Source organism: Curcuma longa, chromosome 11, assembly GCF_044706935.1.
Source record: "Curcuma longa cultivar G26 ecotype Majalengka, Jawa Barat chromosome 11, ITB_CL_G26_1.1, whole genome shotgun sequence".
Lineage (NCBI taxonomy): Eukaryota > Viridiplantae > Streptophyta > Magnoliopsida > Zingiberales > Zingiberaceae > Curcuma > Curcuma longa.
The window spans coordinates 24,231,665-24,253,948 of NC_133871.1; the positions used below are offsets into that span (position 1 = coordinate 24,231,665).

Sequence of the window (22,284 nt, forward strand, 5' to 3'; positions counted from 1 at the left end):
TAAGACAATACATATTTTTGTCGTATATTTGTAATGATTTTGACACGAAATTTTAATTTGTTGCAAAATTGACAATGAATTTATATTATTTCGTCAATGACGATTTATTATCCACGAAAAATATTTCATCGTAAAATATTTTTATGATGAATTATTTTTTACAATTCATCTTTAAATTCATTGCAAAAGGTTTTTTTTTTTTTTTTAGTGATAAGCCCATCCACCTTAAATCCTAACTCTAGATTGGTCCGGACTCGAAATGATTTGACCTCTTGCAATCTTTCCTATATAGGTAAAGTAACTACATAATCTCTAAAATAAAGGGAAGGAACAAAAACAAGAATGACAAGAAACTGATGACTCTCTCAGCCATTCACAACGTCGACTCCCTTGTCACCACGGAGTGAGCATTTAGCCTGCACTGCAAGGATCCCTGTTGTCTCCGGACAATTGATATCTGCACCATAAGCTTCAAAAGTGATCGGTAACATGCAGCTGTTCTTCCCCAAACAAGCCTGATCATTACAGTAAGATTTTTAAGTTCATGCCACAAAGTGAGTGAGTGGCCAATTTGTTAGATTTGTACTTTTAACTTGAGTTGTACCTTTTCAACTGCAATTTTGGTTCTTGGTGCATGGCAACTCCCTATGATGAAGCTACCACACGAGCCATCTGGATTGCCAAAGCTTGCAAATGGAATTTCATCGATAACCTTCTTCCCTGGGCACTTCAAATGAGCCCTTTGCGTACTATCTTGGACAGATTGGACCTGGGTCTGGTTTGAGATAGGCTGTCCAGGGTAATACTGAGAGAAGAAGGTGCAAATATTGTCCCTCTTCACTATCATGATAGCTATGTTCTCCGGCGTTCCTCCACTCTCCTCGAAGACGACCATAAGGTTGTCTTTCGGCTTCAACCAGGATCGTGGAACATGATACCTAAGATGAAAAGAATGCAGTGGTTTGTCTTGTCCAGCATGTGACGTTGAAGTTCCATCTAATTACTTACACTGATTGCGAAGGTTCTCCTAGAGGATTTTGGTAGGAAACCCAATAACGACCGATGCTCTGGCCATTGATCCACACCATTCCCTTGCCCATTGATGTCATATCCAGTGCAATAGGGTCCATTCCTGAAGGAGCATCAAAGTATCTCTGGAAACCAGTGATTTGGGTTACTTCCAACTATGTTACTAGGTAATTAAGTTCATTCCTTGCATGGTTTAATGTACCTTGTACCATGTGATTTGCATATGATTCTTAGCCTCTGTCCACTGAACAGTTTGGGCTCCTTCCTCAGTGAATATTTCTAATTTCTCTCCGATTAACCCAACCTGTGACGAGTTCAAGTAATGTCGGTTTTTAAATTTTGTAAATCTAAAATCAGATAATGTATATTAGAAAGCATTAGAACCTGGTGCCCCCATCCAGTGTGTGACAAGTCCAAGGTTCCTGTATTGAGACCTTGGATAACAACAGTATGAACACCTGCAATTCTAGTCTCCAAATACGATCCACTATCCTGAAAACAAAAAACCCTTAATGTTAGTCTGTTTTTACAAGTGAAACAAAAAAGCTATTTTGTGTTCTGGTTCTTGCTTCATACCGGCATTCCCACTGTCAAACCCAAGAGAGCTATGTGGTTGTTTCCTCTTGTCAGATTGATTGGTTGATGGAAGACAAAACTTTTCTCAATGTTGGTACCATGTTGGGAAGCTGAAAGATGCAGATGAACCAGGTAAATTTGCCTTGTTATCAAAGGAATGCCTTCATGAGCTTGGTTTCTGAAAAAAATCATAAACTTATACTGAAGAAATGGTACTGTATACTGAAGAAATGGTTATGTCCAAGTTTCTTCCGTTTACAAAAGCATGCATTCCATGTCCAAGGTTTGAGACTAGCAGTACAGGACGGATGCTACGTCTCCTGGGCATGTCGTCTTGTTCTAAACGGAAGCTGCAATGGTTAAAATTTTGAATGTGTGTAGATTGTCTCATCATTTAACTCCATTACCAAACTGGAGAAGTCATACACTCAGAGAAGAAGACATTTGCTTAGCATGTATTCTAACTGGATTATAATTTTCCCAACATGAACATGCTCATGCTCACCTTGTGGTGTACCAGAGGTAATCACTGGTGTCCTTGGTCATGTTGAATAGTTCTAAGGCTTCTCTTGCTATAACATGAGTATCCCTCATTTGAGGAATATGTTCCATGTACATTTGCCATTGATTGTTCTTCTTTGGCTCATTGGGTAGGTGAAATGTCCTCGAGTTATGCTGACAATTTACCTGTTCAAATTCCACACAATTACTGCATCTTTAATGTCTGACCGAGTGTGTGCAAAAACAACAGCTCTCCATGGCATATAATTGTTGGGTACATTTCCTTACCTTCTGAGTATTGTAAGCCACAGTTTTACAGTCCGCAAGAATGCTGATGGATCGTCGAGGCAAGAAGTAATTTTCACCTCTGAAGTTTACAGTGCCATCTGTTCTTCGGTTGGTATTGGTGAGGAAAGCAGCACAAGCCTTCATGTCAGGATTCTCATACGTCCAAGCCTTCGATCAGGTACATCAGAACGTTAACATTTATAGTGATGGACTAACTATTTGTTCAGAGACAGTTTTATTTTATTCAGTAACGTAGTAGCTACTACCTCAAAACCCTTGCCATAGTTTTGGAAAGAAGTGGCTCCCCATAGCAAAGCTTTACTGCATGACCTCAAAGTATGGTGCAAGTCACTCAAGTGTCCATATTTCGGCTCTTTATGCAAACCTGAAGATATATATATCATCAATTGTTCCCACAATCTGAGCTATGATGCAGGTTAAAGAACACCAAGGTCCCAGCTCACCAAATTCATCTAGTGGAGCTTCATCGTAGTAGCGAGTCATGACGAAAGAAGAACTGGTCCTTCCAAAATTGGTTCCCCCATGGTACTGCATCCAAACATTTGAGCTAGATTTTGAATTGCCAAGCGATGTGGACAAAAAAGAAAGAAACAAAGAAAGCTAGCTACCATGTAGTAATTTACGAGAGTTCCATTCTTGGAGAAGAACCGAGCAACAGCAAATGCAAGATCCTCTGCAGATCTTTGGGATGGCGGGTCACCGAAAACTCTGTATCTGAAACCACCAAGACATACGTGTACATACATACCTTCAGTAGAGCAAATCATTCATATCATATCAAAATTAAGCTATCGATATATATCAGCTTAATTAGCTTAATTGCTTACTGAGCAGTCCAATTCTCAGTCCACAGGAAGGGCTTTGTTTGACTGTCGGAACGGTTGAATGTATCTCCGCAGTTCCTTCCATTGCACGAACTAATCTGTGTGTGTGTATATATATATCCATCAGCATTGCAATTAAAACATGCATGCATTTGAGTTCATGCCATTAACTTGACTCGACTCGACTTGACTTGATGTTCCAAGATCTGAGGCTTCAGGCTTACCACTGCACCAGGAGCATTCTTCTCCTTGCACATCACCCATGGCACACCAGTCTGGAGGCCCTCGGCCAGGTTGCCTGCCCACTGAATGTATCTCGTTCCACTCTCTTTGTATGCATTAGCCACATTGTTGTACTCATTCTCGATCTAAGCTTCCACAAATAAATCAAGAGCATATAATATATATATATATAGTTACGAAATTAAAGGAATTAATTTAAAGATTTAGCTAGCCTAGCAAACCTGAGAGAGGATGATGGGGCCCCCCTGAGAGGCGTAGAGCTTCTCCTTCTTCAGCATGTTCACAATCATCGCCACGAACTTAGCCATGTACGACTGCACGCACAAGTGCCAACTGTCAGCTCATCGATCATGTTGCTCCACACTAGCTAATTCATTCATTAATCACACCACCTTGAAGGGCGGATTATTCGTCCGGAAGGTGATGTTTTCTATCTCCCTCAACCAGAAGGGAAATCCTCTACAGTAGTCCATTAGAAGAAGAGCAAATTAACTGCATGTCAGGCCAGGTGAGCAATAGAAGAAAGAAATTAAGAAAAAAACCGTAGCTAAAACCAGAGCAAGTACCCATAGTTCCATTCTGCCTCGATGTAAGGACCCATTCGCAGTATCACGAACATACCCTGCTTCTGGACCGATTTGATAAATCCAACCAAGTCGAAATTCCCTTGGAAATCGTACTGCAGGTGAGTCGAGTCATTCGAACTGCACTCAACTAGTTTAATTTCCAGGCTCAAAAAAAGACAGCAGCAGTACCTTCCCTTCCACAGGCTCATGGATGTTCCAGAACACGTAAGTTTCGACAGTGTTCAACCCACCGTGCTTGGCTTCCGCAATGAGTCGAGGCCACATCTGATCCATGGAACCAAGAAGCTAAGTCGGCATGGCATGCATGTTTCACGAATAGAACAGTGATTCAAGTGTAGGTAGGTAGGTACGTACCTCAGGGGTGCTTCTTGGGTAATGGATGGAGCCGGAGAAGATGAGTTGTCTCCTTCCGTTTATGATCAGCGAGCGGCCGTCGTAAGTCACTCCATGCTTGCCGCTGTCGACCTTGCGAGCTGATACTGTACATGTCTGGCTCTGGCTCAGAATTAGGATGGAGAGCAAGAGTTTGATTGCAGAAGCTGCCATGGTCGCCGGAAACCCAGCGTTGAGGGAATGGCCTTATAAAGCGGGAGGTGGCCATGAAGAAGCGAATAGAAAGGAGTGGTGCTAGGCGTTTTCTTACTAAATTTGTCTTTCCCTAGCTATTTGTATGTCTTTGACTGCATGTGGATTGATCGTCGGGGATCCGACATCACTTTTTTTTTAACTAATAATAATAATAATTGTAATTTTGTTGATGAATTTAATATATAATTTAAGATTTGAAAATTCATATATATGAGAAACCTAAGTTCCTTAAATGGTGAGTTTTTAATTGAGATGGTATATTAACGATTTGGGTTATACTCCACAATTAGTTAATGCATGATGATTGTAGCCTCCAAATAGTGAGACAATATTATCAAACTTAGCCGTAAGTTGGTGAGGGAAGAAGACTCTCTCTATCATATAATAATATAGTTCCACCCCAAGGGATTTATGATTTGATTTTTTTTTTTATTTTTTCAATTAACTGAACTGCTCAAATACAAGCTCATATCCTTGTTCAATCATAAATTTTTATAAATCAAATTAAAATTACTTGTGATTTCTTCTATTGTTCAAGTTACTTATAATTTGAATATTATTTTTGTATTCACTCAAAAACTAATTTTAAAAAAGAAACTATTTATGCAAGGAAGATATTATTTATGTCCTTAATTTTTCTTCTTAAATAAAATATTCAATATTCTTCGGATTCAATTATTAATAACAAAGGAGAAAATAAGAATCCTAAGTCTCTTTTTGATAAGAATCCTCGTATTTCAAGCTCATTGATCTTCTATGGCAGGAAGAAGAACCATAGATGCGTGTGTCCCAATGGCCTTGATAGTAGAACCAAGCACATGACTAAATAGGAAATTAATATTTGTACTAATATGATGCAATGTGTCAAGCAGAATCAGTACTGAAATTAATATTAGTACTAATATGAGAATCCATGATACAATGATTAAAATTCCAAAGTTTGTGATAAATCTAATGATAAGCCATAGTTTTAAAAACGGAATAAAAAGTTTAAAATGAAGCGAAAAAGGAAAGAAAACGCAGGTGGAGTGATGATTGTAACTGCAAGAGTGGTAATTTTCAACCAGACAACAGCTTTTTATCCTAACACGAGCAGAGGATGAGCAAGAGGTTTTGTACATTAAGAATTGATAATATTACATCGCAATGTGACGTCCTATGCGTGTTACGACAAGTTCTTATCGTAGTAGGAATAACTGTTTCACCTTTATCATGTTGACAAAGCATCCAACAAAGACAATTGAAAGATTATCCCATTTCACTTGCTCCCAGAGGTAGAGACCTCAGTATTGCAGATAGGGCATACCTACACGGAAAATAAACTACAACGGTTAGCTTTTATGAACTCTGTTTCTGATGAATTTGGGACAAAAAAAAACAAGTAATCTTGAATTAATCTCATAATATCTAAAGTGACATAATAACAAAGAAATATCGAGGAGTGTTCTGAGCTCATGCATTGGCGTAGGAAAATCTGCTCACCCATCTGAAGATCATTTGCAAGAAAATTTCTCAAACATTTATATACAGGTCAAACGTAAAAGTTTAAGAAGTAAAATAGTCCTCAAATCACAATTAGTTGTCATAAGCATGCAAATAACTCCATGACCATTTTGATTGAAAAACTATAACAAAACTGGAAGATTCATCTGTTCATTTGAACATGTGACTAAGTTGCCAATCTGAGATCTAGTGACAACCCTCAATTTCTGCAGTGACTCACTCACAAGGGGAAGCACCGCAAGACCACTAATCATCAATTGGATCCAATGGAGATGGGAATTCTAAATAGACCGACGTAGAAATTAAAAAGAACAGATTCGAAACAAATAATGTTTACTGTCGTGGCAAGAAATAAACCACGAAAAGTTAACAGCCAGCATCAGGCACTTGCAAGGCTCTATTAGAGATTTCCAAACTCAGCAAATTGCAACCATCAAATTATTCAAGGTCTTTCTTTGAAGAAAAATAAACTTGCAGTTTTGAATACTAATTTGTAGCTAGCAATACAATGAGGTAACAATAAACAAAAATCAATTATCTAAAGTGCCAAACAACATATAATGCCTACAGTAAAATTAGGTAGGTGCCAAATCATCAGCCTGCATAATTCAACAACTATTTCAAAAGACCCTGCTAGAGAAAAACCATATTAAAAAAAAACACTGCATCTAACAAGAAGCCAATCTCATCAAAATAATCTGGATCTTTCAAGACATAGTTACCCTCACAGCTGAAGCTAAGAATCACCAAGCCCAAAATTTTAAAAAAAAAAAAAAAAAAAAAAAACAGTATCCCTAGTTGTCAAATGATCCATGTTAGTCAAACTAAAAAAAAAAATGATAATCCCAGTTAGTCGCATTGACTCAATCCCTGGGGGTGACCGGCCCAGTCCCACGGAAGTTTCCCACCGGCCACCAGGGTAAATCGGGAAGCGCACGCAGCGGCCAACTCAGATACCCAGCATCCTTTGATTGTGATCCCCATTTGGAGGAAAATTCCTGCAAATACGCCGTAGCTGGGGATCGAACCGCGGGTGCCTGGGTGATAACTTGGATGTCCTACCGCGGCACCATGGCCCCGGGGACAAAGTCAAACTAAAATAAACTGTAAAATGCATAGGTTTTGTATAAACCTTATATTTTAATTTTTGGTATATTATAAAATTTAATTTCTAGAAAATGTTGCTGCTGTTTAACTATATTGGTTTCACTTTTATCTAAAATTTAACAATTTACTAACACATAAATAACACTTCCAGTTAATATTGAGTATACAACGAGAAATATTTATTTATAAAAAAAATCCCATTTTTATAAAGTAGGAATCTTTAGTTAATTCCTTTTTCTTAAAAGTCCACTATATCAAAGTACATCCAACATTCTTGATGTTTCTATACTAGTCTTTAGTGCTTGAAATGAAAGCAAATGCAAAAATCAGAAGTGGGAACAAATATGCAGAAATCAGAAACACGGGCAAAGGGCAGAGGTATCGAATCCATCCCAATTAATGAAGGCGAAATCTAAGGACAATAAGTAATGGGCATAAAAAGCAAGATCCACATCAGATATGTGACTCAATAAGGTCACTTTGTCACGTCTATGGTTGCTATCCATTTTCGTACCAACTTCAATCTCCTATACAATATGCAGGTGATAGGATCTGTGTCATGAAAGTCTTCCTAGGATGCTGCTCAAGAACAGTTGAAACTGGTGGGGGGAAGTGAAAGCAAAAGAAGTGAGGAGGGGAGAGGAGACAACAGAGGTAGTTCATAATGAGTGAAACCCTTGGAAAAATTGCTCTTAAAGGCAGTCTTGGTGGACACCTAGGTAGGTTCACCAAGGAACCACTTTTCCTAGTAGCTAAGGTATTGGTGCAATCACTCCAAGGTTTTGATGTTTGTTTGACAATATGTTTAATGGAATTTGGTCAAGGTTGACCTAGTCAAGTGAGAAGTCTAATCAGGTCAAAGTTGACTAGATGACTAGCAAGGATAAAGTCGAGTGAGATCAAGGATAACTGGATAGCTGACAAAGGGCAAAATCCAAACAGGTCAAAGGTAATCGGATGCTCGGCAAGAGGAAAAACTCTAAGGAAGTGAACCTTAGGTAGTGAGAAGTCTTGAAAGAGTAAACTCCAAGTAAAAGGAAAAACCCTAAGTGCGTGAACATTAGGTAGTGATAAGTCTTGGAGTGAAATCCGAGCAAAAGAAAAATCTTAAGAGAGTGAACCTTAAATAGAAAAAAGTCTTAGAGGAGTGGACTTCAAGCAAATGTGATCGAAACAAAATTTCCGATCGACCACGCGTGGTTGACCAGACCGGCAGTTTTTTGTCAACCAAAGTACAATATTACTAACACTGTTTTACATTACTATTATTGTTATTATACTAAATCGGTGTTGTAGGAAAATCTTAGTGGATTGGATTGATCGGTCATTAAATAGAAAAAGTCCAAACAAGTTAACTAGATCAAATGTTTAACAGATAAGTAAGATAAGTCCTGGAGAGATCTTTCGTTCTACAAGGCAGTGAAGACGTGTCTTAGTTGGGACAGACCTTAGGCGATGATTTGACTTAGAAACCAACTCGAAGTTCTAAGTCGAAACCAGACAGTCTAACTGTCAAGATTGATTCATGCATAATTATATATGTCTAACTCAGTTTTGCAGATCTATTATTGCTATTCTTGTTATGCTAACTTTGTTTTGCAGAAAAATAAAGTTTGAGTTGACCAAAGGGTTCAACAACCGAACAGAAGGTCAATTGACCGATACCAAGGCCTAAATGGAAACAAAGGTCTAGTCGACTGATAAAGAGGATTAGTCGATTGAACAACTATGGAAAGCAAAAATTGGATATGATCGGATCAAATAGTGAAGAAAATTTTAGGGATTAGTCACCTGATCAGGTGGATTAGTCGATCGAACAAGCAAATTTCGCAGGATTGATTTGATCGGAGCAAGCAAGGAAAGTTCAAAGTTCAGTCGTCTGGTAGAAGGTTCAATCGACCAGGAGGATCAATCAACTGATGGGTTTTCAGTTGACCGAATGAAGACTATAAAAGAAGTCTCGGGATACGAGACTCATAATCAGATACTCTCATCAATCCATCCTTCTCTGCTGATCAGTTTGTGCAAGTGCTACTACTACTACGCTAAAAAGCTCTCCAACAACCTACGACTATATTATGTATCTTTTTGTTGTCGATAATTATAATATTGCATTTCATTAGGAGTTAGTAAACTTATTATTATCTCTTATATCTTGTACCAATTTCTCTCCGTGCTGAAAGTTTTCAAAAGGAAAATTTTAGTGAATTGCCTATCTGAAACGATCAACTGGATCATAAGTCTTGAAGTAGCAATCGCTGAACTATAAACCAAGTAACCGACCTTCTCTTTCGAGATTTGTTTTTCCATTGTGTCTTTGTGCTGTTTGTAAAAGAAAAGAGAAGTTTTCAACAAGCGATATTCACCATTCTCTATCGCATATTTCAATCCTACATAAGGTCCCCTATTAGATGGCTAAGACAGTCTGGACGAGTATAACAAAAAATTATTATTTTTATTTATAAGTTGTTAGTTCATTTGACATTAGTTATTTTATTATATTTTAATATTGTAGCATGCCACTAATTATACCCTAGCTATTTGTTTTCTTACGATTTGGAACGTATGAATATGAAATTATCAAGTTTTATGTTTTGTGACAATTTTATTTTCTTTTCTTAGTTGAAATGTGAAACATGAAATCTTTCATTGTTGTTGTGTGTTGCATTTATTTATCAATTACGACTTGTTTATTTATGAATGTGAATTTGTTTAAATTGATTAAAGATACTAAGTGTAATAACACTTAGATACATTAATATTAATTATCCTTAATTTAATATACTCACTTTTCCATTTTTAATATTATTTTAATGCCGGCAGCTTAGACTCATCTAGATGTTAGGCAGTGGGCCAACGCCTACACCTAGAATCACATTTTATTACATTGTTTGGAAATAAAGAGTCAGTAGGGAAGTGGAGTAAATGGCTTTTAATTGAGCATTTATGGTAATTGTTCTTCCATGTTTCAAAGGGATTCAATGCATGGATCTAATAATTGTTTCTTAAATTCCTTTAGCTATGAGGAAATGGTTATCATATTGATGAAATGAATTTTTGTTATGATAGGATTTTTTTTGGGCCTTGGTTTGGTATTCTTTGAATATATGTATAGTCACATAATCTATGATATATCAAAGAGGTACAAATTAAGAAACGGGCCAGCATATCTTTGCAGTTAAACAAGTGCAAGCTTGAATTATCAGAATAGATACTAGATGTAGGCACTTCAATATGAATACAAAACTCCATTAAAGATAGGAAAGATGGATACACAAGAACGTGCTACTGACTTTTCATATTACATACCTTGTTTAGTTGGAGCCACTTGTTAATACATTCAGAATGGTATTTATGCTTGCAAGAAAGCACCACCAATGAATCGCCATCCTCATATTCCAGCCGGCATATAACACATCTGTAGCAATCATTTAAATCTTGAGATGGATAATAACTTAATAAATCTTAAATTGATGAACAATAATATAAGCAAGTGGGGCATATGCATACTGTTCAGCATTATTATCTTGCACATTTTCTGCCTTGTAATTTACTGAAGGCAGAGCAGCAGTTGTTTCAAAAGAAAGGCCTCTGTTTTCAGTTCCAACTACTTCCCCCAGTGCAACCAGCTCCTGAAGAAGAGATTACAGACAAGCTCAGATAAACTTCAAAAGATGAGCCAAAGTCTATCAGCTAAAAAATTCCCTTACCTCATATGAGTATTCATCTGGATCAATTTCTTGCCAAGCATCCTGAGATATAATTTATGACATATGAGCCAAGTGCATAACTGGGCAAACTCTAAGACATTGATCTAGTATTTATGTGTTTTAAGAATGAAGTCATCAATTTTGATAAGAATATGCCAATTCAACGTCCATGTCTTACAATTTTAAAATTTTCACATTAGAGTTTTTAAGCATGGCATTCGAACATTATCATGCAACCATCCATCATTTTTCTTTTCTTAAAAATTCATCCTTGAACTTTAAGCATGTAAATGAGAAATCAACAAAAGCCAGATTTTGCCCTCTTATATGTAACATTACCATACAACTTGCACCAACTTCCTTTGAAAACATGTTTCCCTAATTCAATCTCGTGAGTAACAATAGAGGTCAGTCAAAAGCATCCAATTAAGATTAAAGATCAATTGATATTGTGAGAAACTATGATTTTGTAATCATGTATATTCCTAAAAATTAGGCTAAAAAATTTCATAAATCATGGAATATAATAGCGTAGAGGTTCTATTAAAATTTTATTAAGGACAAATTGTGTTATCAATGTAGGGCCTGATGTATTAAATAAGTTTTGAGTTGATGCAATTTTCAATTTCCAACATGGCATCAAAACAAATCCTAGTTGTGTCTCCAAACCCCCTAATTGTCAATCCAATCCCTAGCTGTCTCTCCTATCACACCTAACACTAGCCGCCTCTCCCTCATCTCTCGTGTCTTGATCACTATGGCTAGAGAGGTATAATTGTGGTACAAAGTCACGGTTAAGGTGAGTGGCAACGGTTGGTATCAAAGGTGATGACGACTTCCAATAATCTTATCTTCCAATAGCATCGATCGAGTTCATTAATCCATCGGTCAAATTAATCTAATTGGTTGTCTAAATCATGGTGAAGCATAATAATACATAGAAGCTGATGGCACTAGAGAAGCAAAAAACCATCAGCAATTGGCTTCTAGTCACCTCCTCCTAGAATGCTAGGTGGTGATACTCTGCCTTCCATAATGTCACCACCATGGTCAATGTCGGCGTCTACAACCTCTTGTACGTCAGGGACCTAGCGTTGTCATACTCTTGATATCGTGGATTATCACTCTATACACCATTGGCAATGGTGGAGATGCAAGAGATGGTTCCCAAAAAGCGGTTCAATCACTACCACAAGCTCAGGCAGCACGTGTTTGGGAAAATTATTTTAGATATGAGAAGGTCACTCAAGTTGGTCATCCAAAGAAAGTAACAACGTTAGAGTATTCAATTTTGCTAATGATGGCTCAAGATAATTTCTCATCATCAAAAATCTACTTGATTAGAGACTAATTTGTACCCCTTACGTATCTACACATAGACGACTTGCAAACATATTTACTTAAGGGTTAAGGGTTAACTAGTTCAGTATTTTAAAGTATTGCATTTAAGAGGAAAATGATAAATATCTTTTCACTAGCTTGAGGAAGAGTGTGGGAAATCATGATTTTGTAATCATGGGATAACCCTAAAAATCAGATTAAAAATATCTTATAAATCATGGGATATAAAAGCATAGAGTTTTTATGGAAAAAAATATGTTAGTTTACGAAGAATAAATAATGTAATCAATCTATGAAAAGGGTTAGGATCCTATGTATTAGATAAGTTTTGAATTAATACCATTTTCAATTTCCAATAGAAACCCATAGTGGGTCAACTTTCATTCTTTAGATAGCCTACCTTAGTGTTAGAAGAAGTTGAATCACTTGACAGATCCATTCATTTTCACTTACTGGTGGATGTTCTCCTCAAGTTACTCTCTATTAAGCATGGACAACAGTTGTTTTCTATATCAGAAATCAAGCTAGTGTTCACAGAAGAAAATGATTCTAGATAAGTGCTCGATTCTGTACAGAGCATCTGTTTGAAGCACAAATTGAAAGGCAAAATTCATCATCAGACAACCTTCGGCAAACCTTTTTGGATCGCTTCATCCGCTATGGGATTCAGTGATAGCCCCAGACTGAATGACTTCTCATTCAAGTACTGGGGCAGGGGGCAGGCTCATGTCTCCTCGCCTATATGCAACTTATCAGTTTCATAATAAGGCTAGGAGCCCAGGATAGAAGCTAACTAAATGAGACTAGCTTCACTGGGTAAAATTCCTGTTTAGACCAAAGTTTTTTAGACCTTTGATTATATAATAAAATATTGATTAAAGTTTTGGATTAACGATAATAAACTTATTTTACATAAAGCTTACTGCCCCGGGTAACATGAACTCATTATAGTTGGTCTTTCTAGACAATCTCCCTAGTCTAGAATACTGAAAATTCTGTGCATGTCCAAGGTCAAAAATCATTATTGGACAATTGAAATGAACTAGCAAAGAATGTAACCAGCACTCTTGGGAAGTAATGATCAAATCCCTTCAATCTTTTTCTTCTAACTGTCTGAGTTGGATATAGCACATGTTTCTTCCCCAGCTTTTTGCCTAAACATTCTTTGCTGATACAATTACCTAGGATAACCAAAACATAAGTCTCTTATTTGTATGCTATTTTTATCAAGTATGCAACTGGAAACTCATAATTCCATTTAGATTTAAATATCAAGTTATAAAGTGTATATGCTGTCTCCTAGGACACCAAAAGATAGAAAATTTTTGTTTATCTACTTTGGAAGCATTGAAAGAGAAACCCTTTTCTACCCGATGCATTTAGGAGAACAAATAAAGAGGATATTGTTCACAACAACAATTCATAAGTTCTAACCATTGTGGGTTGGGGCATAGTTTAATCCTACCATTCAACTCTATGTAAAGACTGTTTCGCTAGTATAAATTTAGATATTCTAAATTAATTATAAATGTATTAAATAGAATTCTCTTTGACCACTCTTTACCCTTACCTTTTCAACTATAACTAATACAATTTGGCTGACTATATAAACTAGAACTTGTCTACCAACATGTTCATATCATTTAACCTAATTTTTCTGACACTCGGAGGGAGGGTTACACAAATAGTGGTATTTTCATTTTAGCATTTCTAATAATCACAAACTTCCCTAGATAGAAACCTCAAATCACTGCAAAAGCATTTGTTAACTCTCACTATACCTAACATTCATAATTAGATCATCATGTTAATATAATTGCTAGAGAAAACAATGGGGGAAGACAAGACAATTTTTTCTATTTGAAGCTTCATAGTTTTAAAAGAGCGATGAAACTAGTTGCTTCAAGAGGAAAAAATTAGCACTCACTTGAGCATTACTGCCATGGTCACCATGATCATCGGACACCCCTTAAACCAAATAAATCAAAATTCAATTCAACATTGTAAGACAATAGCAAGTAACAAACTCCGAGCAGCATTTCTCACATTCGTTCAATCCGGCAAGGGACATCAACCTAACAGCAACCTCCCGCTCCTCGGCATCTTGCAGAGCCCTTGCAAACTCCTCATCGTTTTCAAAATCCTCCGGATCTACAACAGGATCGTTGGCATCGAAGGCGTCCTCTCCGTAGTCACTCCCCTCGATGCTCCCTCCCTCCTCAATCACATGGTCTGCCTCGTCTCCCACATCATCCCCATCCTCCTCCTCCTCCTCATCCTCCTCGTAATCATAGCTGCCTGCGTCAGAACTCTCGTAGTCGCTGCCATCAGCGCCGTTCATCCTCAGCATCGCGTACGCCCTTTCCTGCACCAGCAAACAAACAACACAATCCCTCATTTCCCGCACGGATATATGATTCAAGCATAGAGGATCAGCGACGAGAGATCGTCAGATCGGGTGCCTGTTCTTGGAGGGCGCGGGCGAGCGCGAGGTCGGCATCGACCTGGCTGAGGCTGGTGAAGGGAGTGCGAGAGGGAGAGGTCGGAGGTGGATCAGGCTCAGGGTTGGCTTCGGCGGTGGATCGCTTGCTTCCGGCGCCGCTCTCTTCGCCGTTCTCCATTATGGCAGTGGAAGGAAGGACGGCCCAAAAAGCAAAAACAAGAAGAAAATGTTATAAAACCCTAATTTATACAATAAAATAATAATAATAATAATTCATAAAAAATGTATTATTATTATTATTCCTTTCGAAAGTGGGAAGGTATTGTTTTATTTCACGCATAAACCTCACCTAATTTATCATGCGGTAGTTTTATCAAATTGCTAATTTAGGTACTTGGTGGAATCACACCTTTATTTTAGACCATATCACACTTCCATATTACCTTTATTTATTTATTTATTTATTTTTATCGTATCACACCCTATTTTTATTTTATTTTATTTTTATCAAACTACTTTTTGATTTTCAACTTAACTTTCTCATTCTAAACGTACCTCAATTAGATCTCCAAATCTTCTAATGTCATAGTTAATATAAATATATTATTCTAAATCAATTTAGACCATTAAAGTATAACAACGATCATTCTGCAGGCGATCAAAACTCTTAAAATGTCATCATAACACCGAGAAACTACATCAAGAAATTACATCGACTCCTACGCTCATCTTCTATTCTATTGTCGATAATTTATTTCACTTTTTGTACTTAACTCTTTAGGATGGTAAAAGTTTATCGGTCCTAAAATTCTCTTGTAAAAAGAGAGTTTGATAGTGAATTATCCGTCGAAAATGACCAAGGACCATGGGTTTTGGAGTGACAGCTAGTGGCTGTGAACCAAGTAAAACAAAGTGCCACCATTTATTTTTCGTTGCCATTTCTTAACTCTGATTTTTACATAGTTTTTCAAACTTGTGAAAAAATGACAAACGCACTATTCACCCCTCCTCTAGCGCTCACCTCGATCCTACAATTAATATCAGAGCGAGAGGTGCTCAAAATTAATACAACCACTAATCAAGCAAGTTTTTTTCATTGCTCTAATTTTTTTATTAATTTCCTTCCGCACTACTAATCCAAGATCAAGTATTGAGACACCTTTTCGTTTATTTTGTTTGTGTGTAAGTTTTAATGATCCATCAAGAAGGCTACAACACCGTCATATCTCTTATCTTCTCTAGTGAAGATTTCATCTACTAGAAGAGGAGGATGAAATATCACCTAAAGACGCAGATAGAGATGTGGATAATAATTCAGACCAGATTCACTCTCCCAACCGACGCAGACGGCATCCCGCAACTATGCGAGAAGTGGGACACAGCCACAAAGCGCAAAATCGAGACTGACACAAAGGCAACCCAAACTTTATAATGTGATCTCTCCAAAGAAGAGTTCAATCGAGTTGATCCCTTCATAAGCGCTAAGGACTTGTGAGACAAACTCATTGATCTACACGAAGGAACATCAGATATAAAGGTAAGTAAGCATGACTTACTTTTGAATAAGTTATATAATATTAAAATGCATGATGGTGAATCCACGAGTGGACTACACGTAAGGATCTAAGATCTGCTAAATAGTTTGGATGTCATAGGACAGCTTATGGAAAATAGAGACATGATCAAGTACGCTTTGAAAGCGTTCCCGCCTAACACCTTATAGGCATCAACGGTTAATGTGTATAAAGTTTATAGAGACCTTTTGAAAATCAAGTTGGATGAATTATTTACAGAATTTGAGCTCCATGAACAAACTAACGTCAATCTGATTGAGAAAGAGATTTCACTTCTTGCAGGGCAATCAAAGGAGCGCAAAGTAAGACGTCAAATAAAGCCCGAATCTGAAGACGTATCAGATTCCGAAAGCAACGACGAAATTGCCACTGAACTAGTTAACCTAGTTCAAAAAATATTCAAAAAGAAGAAGAGCTTCAAGGAATTAGACATGAGGAAGGTGATCCAGAAAGCTAGATCAAGCAAGGCTCCCATCAACAAGGCCAAAGTCATGTGTCACAGCTGCAACAAGAAAGGACACTTTAAGGCAGAGTGTCCTAAGCAAAAGAAGGAGAAAAGAACCAAAAAGAAAACACTAAAGGCCATGTGGGATGAGTCATCCGCAGAAGACTCAGAGGAGGAAAAGAACACAAGCTTCCTGGCTCTACCAACAAGAGAGGAGCTAGTCGAAACTGAGTCTGAACCCAACACTGAATTCGAAGTTGAGTCCGAATCAAGTCACGGATTCATATCCGATTCAGAAGGCCCGAACACCACTGTGAGCAATAAATTAAGTGAAAAATTATATTCAATTATTTACTGCTTATTTAGAAATTTAGCAAAATACACAATCCAGGTTAAGTATCTTCAAAAGGAGATTACACTCCTTAAGGAAAGAATTAACCTCAACTCTTTAACTAAAAATGTTCAGATTGGAACTTCGGTTCAAATCCAACTTGAGAAAGAAAATTTTAATCTAAAAATTTAAACTGAAGATCTGAATAGATTGTTGAAAAAGTTCACTTAGGGCTCTAAGTATCTTAACATAGTGCTTGAAACTCAAAAGGTTGTGTACAACCGATCTGAACTTGGGCATAAAATCAGACATAGATCATATTTGTCGTTGGTAAATTGAACCCAAAAACCTCGAGTTCAAGCATGAGTTTTGATGTGGTGTGTTTTATGGGAATATTTTATTTATATATTTTATTCCTTTATTTATTGTCACTCACACCTATCAAAATTAATTATTTATTTATTATTTACTAAACCCCTAAGTATCGCTTAAGTAATATAGAGAGGTCCGGGTCGTCTCTCTTGGACTCAATGACCGGAAGTTAATCTAGACCATTGGTGCGGGGTCTTTTATTTGTTGATCATTATTATTCACTCCTAATTATCTACACGATTTATTTATCACAATTAAATCCTACAATTTACAATAACAATCAACAATTAACAATCTTTTTACAATAACATATGATACATATAACAATCAACCATCAAACCTATGATACATACATTCAACAATCTCATTTACATTAACATACAACAAGTTCCATAATTTACAAATTGCTCCACTAATCATGAACAACTAAATATAATTATTTAAGAATCATCAACATTATCAATTTATTAATACAAGTCATAACATAGCAAACAACAATCATCAACATACAATCTTAACCTAAACATGCTTTATTTACAACAACAATCTTTTCTACAATTTTATTCATTATCACAAGTTAATATACAACATGAATTCCAATTAATACAACATGTACAAGTATACATCATAATACATACAACAACATATTCACATCAACTAAACATTCCATGGTTCAATATACAATATGTGCATTCAATCACAAATTCAATAATACAACATACCTTCCTACAAACATTCAACATATACACACAACATACAATACAAACTCTACATTATGCATTATACAACAATTCTAATATACAACATACATTTCATACAACAACCTACATAAACTATACAACATAAATTCTACAAATCTTACAATTGGTTAACATAATAAACTTGATCTTATTCTAGGATTACAACAACATAACCACAACTACATACAACACATACATACATCATGCATCACTCAATCAATACAATCCATATACAATCATAGAACTGGTTTCACTGCTCATCACTTAACACAATTCCAAACACCACGAGTTCAACAATTAGCATGCTATTTACAACGTTTACAACAAACTATTCCATGGTCCAATTCATGATACACAATTAATCCATTTCCATAGTTCAACATGCAATGTGAGACAACATAAACTTCTAATACACAATTTATCATTCAACAACTCATTGATAACACAAGTTCACATTTGAATTCATCAATCACATTTGATAACACAAGTACACATACATTTCACATTCCAATTCAACAACAACATACAACAGAAAGATTAATTCCTACCATTTCAACACAAATCCTGACATGTCATGCAATACAACCATTTATTTGATACAACAATTTATTAGGTTACCACATTATTCCAATTCAACCATCAAAACAGAATGAACAACTTGATTCCCCATAGTAGAACATGTTATCATCAACATCATAGCTAAACTAAACATTCCTCATTTTATTCACCGAAACAACAACATCAATTAGGGTTATTCAGATTAAATCAGTAACTGACATAATTAAAGAAGATGCCAATTAAACTAAAGTTAATGTTACAATTAGAATTAGGGTTAAAACAGAGGTTAGGAATTAGGAAATAGGAATCAGTGTTGACAATTAGGGTTAGGAATTAAATCAGTGTTAGGATCAGGGTTAAGATTAGAATAGATACCCACAATCAATTAACATCAAAACTAATCTAGAAATTAGGGTTCGAATTAAAACATATTTACAGAATTTACAGTGTTTCATGGGGGTTTTGATTCAAAGTTAACAAAACAGAAACATCAAAGGAAACTAAATTGGAAATTCATGTTAAGGTTAGGAATTTGATTCCCTGATTCATCACCAAGTGAAACAAGCAATTGGAGGAAACCTTGCGCCGATGGAAGCGAATCTTGCCGGAGTGGTTATCGGGAGAGACGGTCGGAGAAGACGAGGCTTGGAATCCAATCGCTGCTCCTTTCCCTGCTACAACCGCAGACAAAGATCAGAAACAACGAATGAAACCCTTACCTGCCCTTTCCGGTGACGGCGGAGAATGAAGCCATCCGAGGTGCTCAGCTACAACCGCAGACCAAGCCTAGTGTGGAGTTCCAGCTACAACCGCAGACCAGGTCCGATTACCTATCGGAGCTTCTGTGGTGGTGGAGGAGGGGTTTTGTCGGCCGTCCGCAGCTGGGCACTCCGCTCACAGCCACGGAGAATGACGACAGGGGAGAGGCAGATAGTCCGCGACGAGGTAGCCTTCAAGCTGCCGGCGCCACTCGACTTTGATTAAGAAATCGAGGGAAGAAGGTATTGTTTATACCTGTTGTTGCGTGCCTTGGTTGAGATTGCTCGCGTTGGAGGAACGATCACGAAGAATCAAAAGGCTCCTCAGGTTCCACAAACCAAATCCTCGTCGGTGTTCTTCCTCTATTCTCCGGCAGCGCCACTTCTCCTCTTCTCTTGGACGCAACCACAGCACGCTCACGCTCTTCACTGGGACGCACCAGGTATGATCGCTACAACACCTCAGGGTCTTCCTCTCCCTTTAATAGGGAGAGAATGTGTGTTATGGGTAGGCGAGGAGGTGGTGGGCGGCTGTGCGTTATGCGCAGTGGAAGCGTGGTGGGCGGCAATGCGTTATGGGCAGGCGAGGAGGTGGTGGGCGGTGGTTACATAAACTGTTAACAGAAGGAGGCGGATGGAGTCGGCGATGAAGACAAGGGAAGAACAGAGGAGAAAATTGCGAATGAGGAAAGAACAGTAACCTAGCTCCGAATAGGAGCCCCCCTTTACGCGTGAACCGGCTTCGCCCTTTTAACTCCAGCGCTGAACCGGATTCAAACAGTTATCTGCTGCCTGATTGAAGAGTTCCTGTACCTGCTTCAACTCTTTCTCTGTATTGAGATAGATAATGCAAAAAAAAAAATCAGATAGATGAGACAAAATGATTTAATAACATTATAGACCATTTTCAAAATGAATCGTATATGCTATTCCTTATTGACCTGTGTGCCTGTTTAGGCTAATCATCATTCACTGTTGTGAAATAAAATGATTGGAAGAAATAATTATCACTCTATGTTTTTTTTGTATAAATGATGCCTTATTTATAAAGATTGTGACATAACATCAAAGAAATAAATATAGCAGATCAGAAAATAATCAAAATGAAACAAAATGAAATTGGTAAAGATTGGCTAGAGATTATGCGATCATCTCTTTCCTTTAATACCCCCTTCAAACTGAAGATGCTGAAAGAAGTTTCAGTTTGAATTGAATCAAAAGAAAATGATTGGAGGAGCAAATACTTTCAGATTTCTGAAGCTAGATCAGTGGCACGCTTAACCTAGGATGATTTGTGCCAACTTCAGGATGATAGGACATCTGCAACACATCCGCAGATTCGAGTTTACCATCTAATGGCAACTCGGATGATACACATGGTCCAAGATGACCTACACATCTTAAAACCAAAATAACAAGATGATGTGGATATAATAAGATTTTTCAGTTTGAGAAACAATAATGTAACTCGATGTTTGTGCTCATTGTGACTAGCATAGCAATTCACCGAAACTTTATTAAGCAATATGAGAAAGAACCAGAACCTGCAGAGGCATAAAGGAGTTTAGTTGGATGAGCAAAATCTGAGGAAGCGAGTGCTGATGAGTATCTAGTTCATGAGAATCTTGACCTTGGGGTAGTGGTGACTGGAGACAGTAATCTAGAGGATGGCAAAGGACAATTTGATGAAGAGTAGAAAGCAAGGAGGATGAATGATAGGTATAGGATGGAGAGGAGGCCAAGCGTGAGGCATTGCCTTGAAGCTAATTCTCAAGGGGATTAGACAAAGAAGGGTGATAGTGCTGATACCATGTAAAATAAGATGATCGGCGAAAAGTGACTAATGCAAATTTCTCAAACTTGAATGAAATTTGGTCCATACATCACAATGATGGAAAGTTTAATGTATGTCTGTAGATCAAATAAACTATCATATCAACAATGATACAATATTAAACTATCATATCTACTCCAGGATGGTAGAAAAACAACATGCCTGCAGCCTCTAGTTGTTTTTCAAGCTCCAAACCTACTGCTTTATTCTCTTCCTGAAAATCAAGTGACAAACAAACATGTCAGAACTTTCCGCTCATTAAAGTACCAACATAAAGTTGTGTCATTTTGCCCTTTGAAACTCCAGCTTTTCCTATTCTATAGATCAATGAGAACTGAGAAGATTAGGACAAATGATTCAGCTTTACCTGGAGTTCTACAATTCTTTTGAGCTGAGCTTCTTCTGATGACAAGGGCAAGGCAGTAACAGAACATCAAACTGTTAAAAAAACAGAGCCCTTAGTATCAATATAGATAATACAATAACGAGCTACAAAAGACATTATCAATAAGGTTGCAAATCGGTACAAGAAAATACATCATCAAACACAAGAATATGGCATTGATCAATAAAAAGAATACAGAAATTTCATCTGCTGACTTTCATCCACTCCATTCAATCTGTCCCATTTTTCACCGAAAGCAATCACTATATTTTCCACTTTAAAGACCCAATTTCTGGTGAACTCACTGCGACTCAGTAAGAACAGCAAAAAAGTTACCCTCTTTGCAGCTTCCACTAGAGCGGCACTCATTGTCTTAGGACGGATACTCAGCGCCAATTGCCTCTTCTGAAGCATTAGCTGTTGGCTCAGGGACAGTTAGGTGACAAGCGTACAGGCGGAGCATCTCTCTGCAAGGTCCCAAATGTGTTCATAGCAAGCAAGGCCATGGCGTTCACTTGCTCTTGTA

General features: G+C 37.3%; 2 protein-coding genes and 1 pseudogene across 2 annotated transcripts; all 3 read right to left on the bottom strand.

Moving 5' to 3' along the window:
* Positions 1-365: 365 nt before the first annotated feature.
* Positions 366-4,333, bottom strand: LOC141837407 (beta-galactosidase 11-like). Its single transcript, XM_074724815.1, has 18 exons — positions 4,238-4,333; positions 4,049-4,161; positions 3,875-3,941; positions 3,704-3,796; positions 3,464-3,607; positions 3,243-3,337; positions 3,024-3,129; positions 2,859-2,943; positions 2,661-2,779; positions 2,395-2,562; positions 2,111-2,292; positions 1,822-1,955; positions 1,606-1,715; positions 1,414-1,521; positions 1,232-1,333; positions 1,009-1,154; positions 605-938; positions 366-515 (listed from the first exon to the last, which is right to left on the bottom strand). The coding sequence occupies exons 1-18, from the start codon at positions 4,331-4,333 to the stop codon at positions 366-368; spliced, it is 2,352 nt and encodes a 783-aa protein (XP_074580916.1).
* A 1,249-nt stretch (positions 4,334-5,582) lies between these two features.
* On the bottom strand, positions 5,583-14,957 carry LOC141837914 (E3 ubiquitin ligase BIG BROTHER-related-like). Its single transcript, XM_074725278.1, has 7 exons — positions 14,781-14,957; positions 14,365-14,683; positions 14,246-14,286; positions 10,978-11,019; positions 10,778-10,899; positions 10,577-10,685; positions 5,583-5,963 (listed from the first exon to the last, which is right to left on the bottom strand). The coding sequence occupies exons 1-7, from the start codon at positions 14,937-14,939 to the stop codon at positions 5,916-5,918; spliced, it is 840 nt and encodes a 279-aa protein (XP_074581379.1). The 5' UTR covers positions 14,940-14,957; the 3' UTR covers positions 5,583-5,915.
* Positions 14,958-20,289: 5,332 nt separating this feature from the next.
* Positions 20,290-22,284, bottom strand: part of LOC141837408 (mediator of RNA polymerase II transcription subunit 21-like) — a 2,271-nt pseudogene continuing 276 nt past the window's right edge.

What these genes read in the sequence shown, in the direction of transcription:
- LOC141837407 (XM_074724815.1), bottom strand. Translation starts at nt 4,333, where the DNA reads ATGTGGCCTCGACTCATTGCGGAAGCCAAGCACGGTGGGTTGAACACT. An exon ending in GAGGCAGAATGGAACTATGG is followed by an intron (nt 3,942 to 4,048) that starts GTACTTGCTCTG and finishes GGACTACTGTAG; the next exon opens with AGGATTTCCCTTCTGGTTGA. An exon ending in AACCATTTCTTCAGTATACA is followed by an intron (nt 1,716 to 1,821) that starts GTACCATTTCTT and finishes TGCATCTTTCAG; the next exon opens with CTTCCCAACATGGTACCAAC.
- LOC141837914 (XM_074725278.1), bottom strand. Translation starts at nt 14,939, where the DNA reads ATGGAGAACGGCGAAGAGAGCGGCGCCGGAAGCAAGCGATCCACCGCC. An exon ending in CCCGCGCCCTCCAAGAACAG is followed by an intron (nt 14,684 to 14,780) that starts GCACCCGATCTG and finishes TTGCTGGTGCAG; the next exon opens with GAAAGGGCGTACGCGATGCT. An exon ending in ACCATGGCAGTAATGCTCAA is followed by an intron (nt 11,020 to 14,245) that starts GTGAGTGCTAAT and finishes ATTATATCTCAG; the next exon opens with GATGCTTGGCAAGAAATTGA.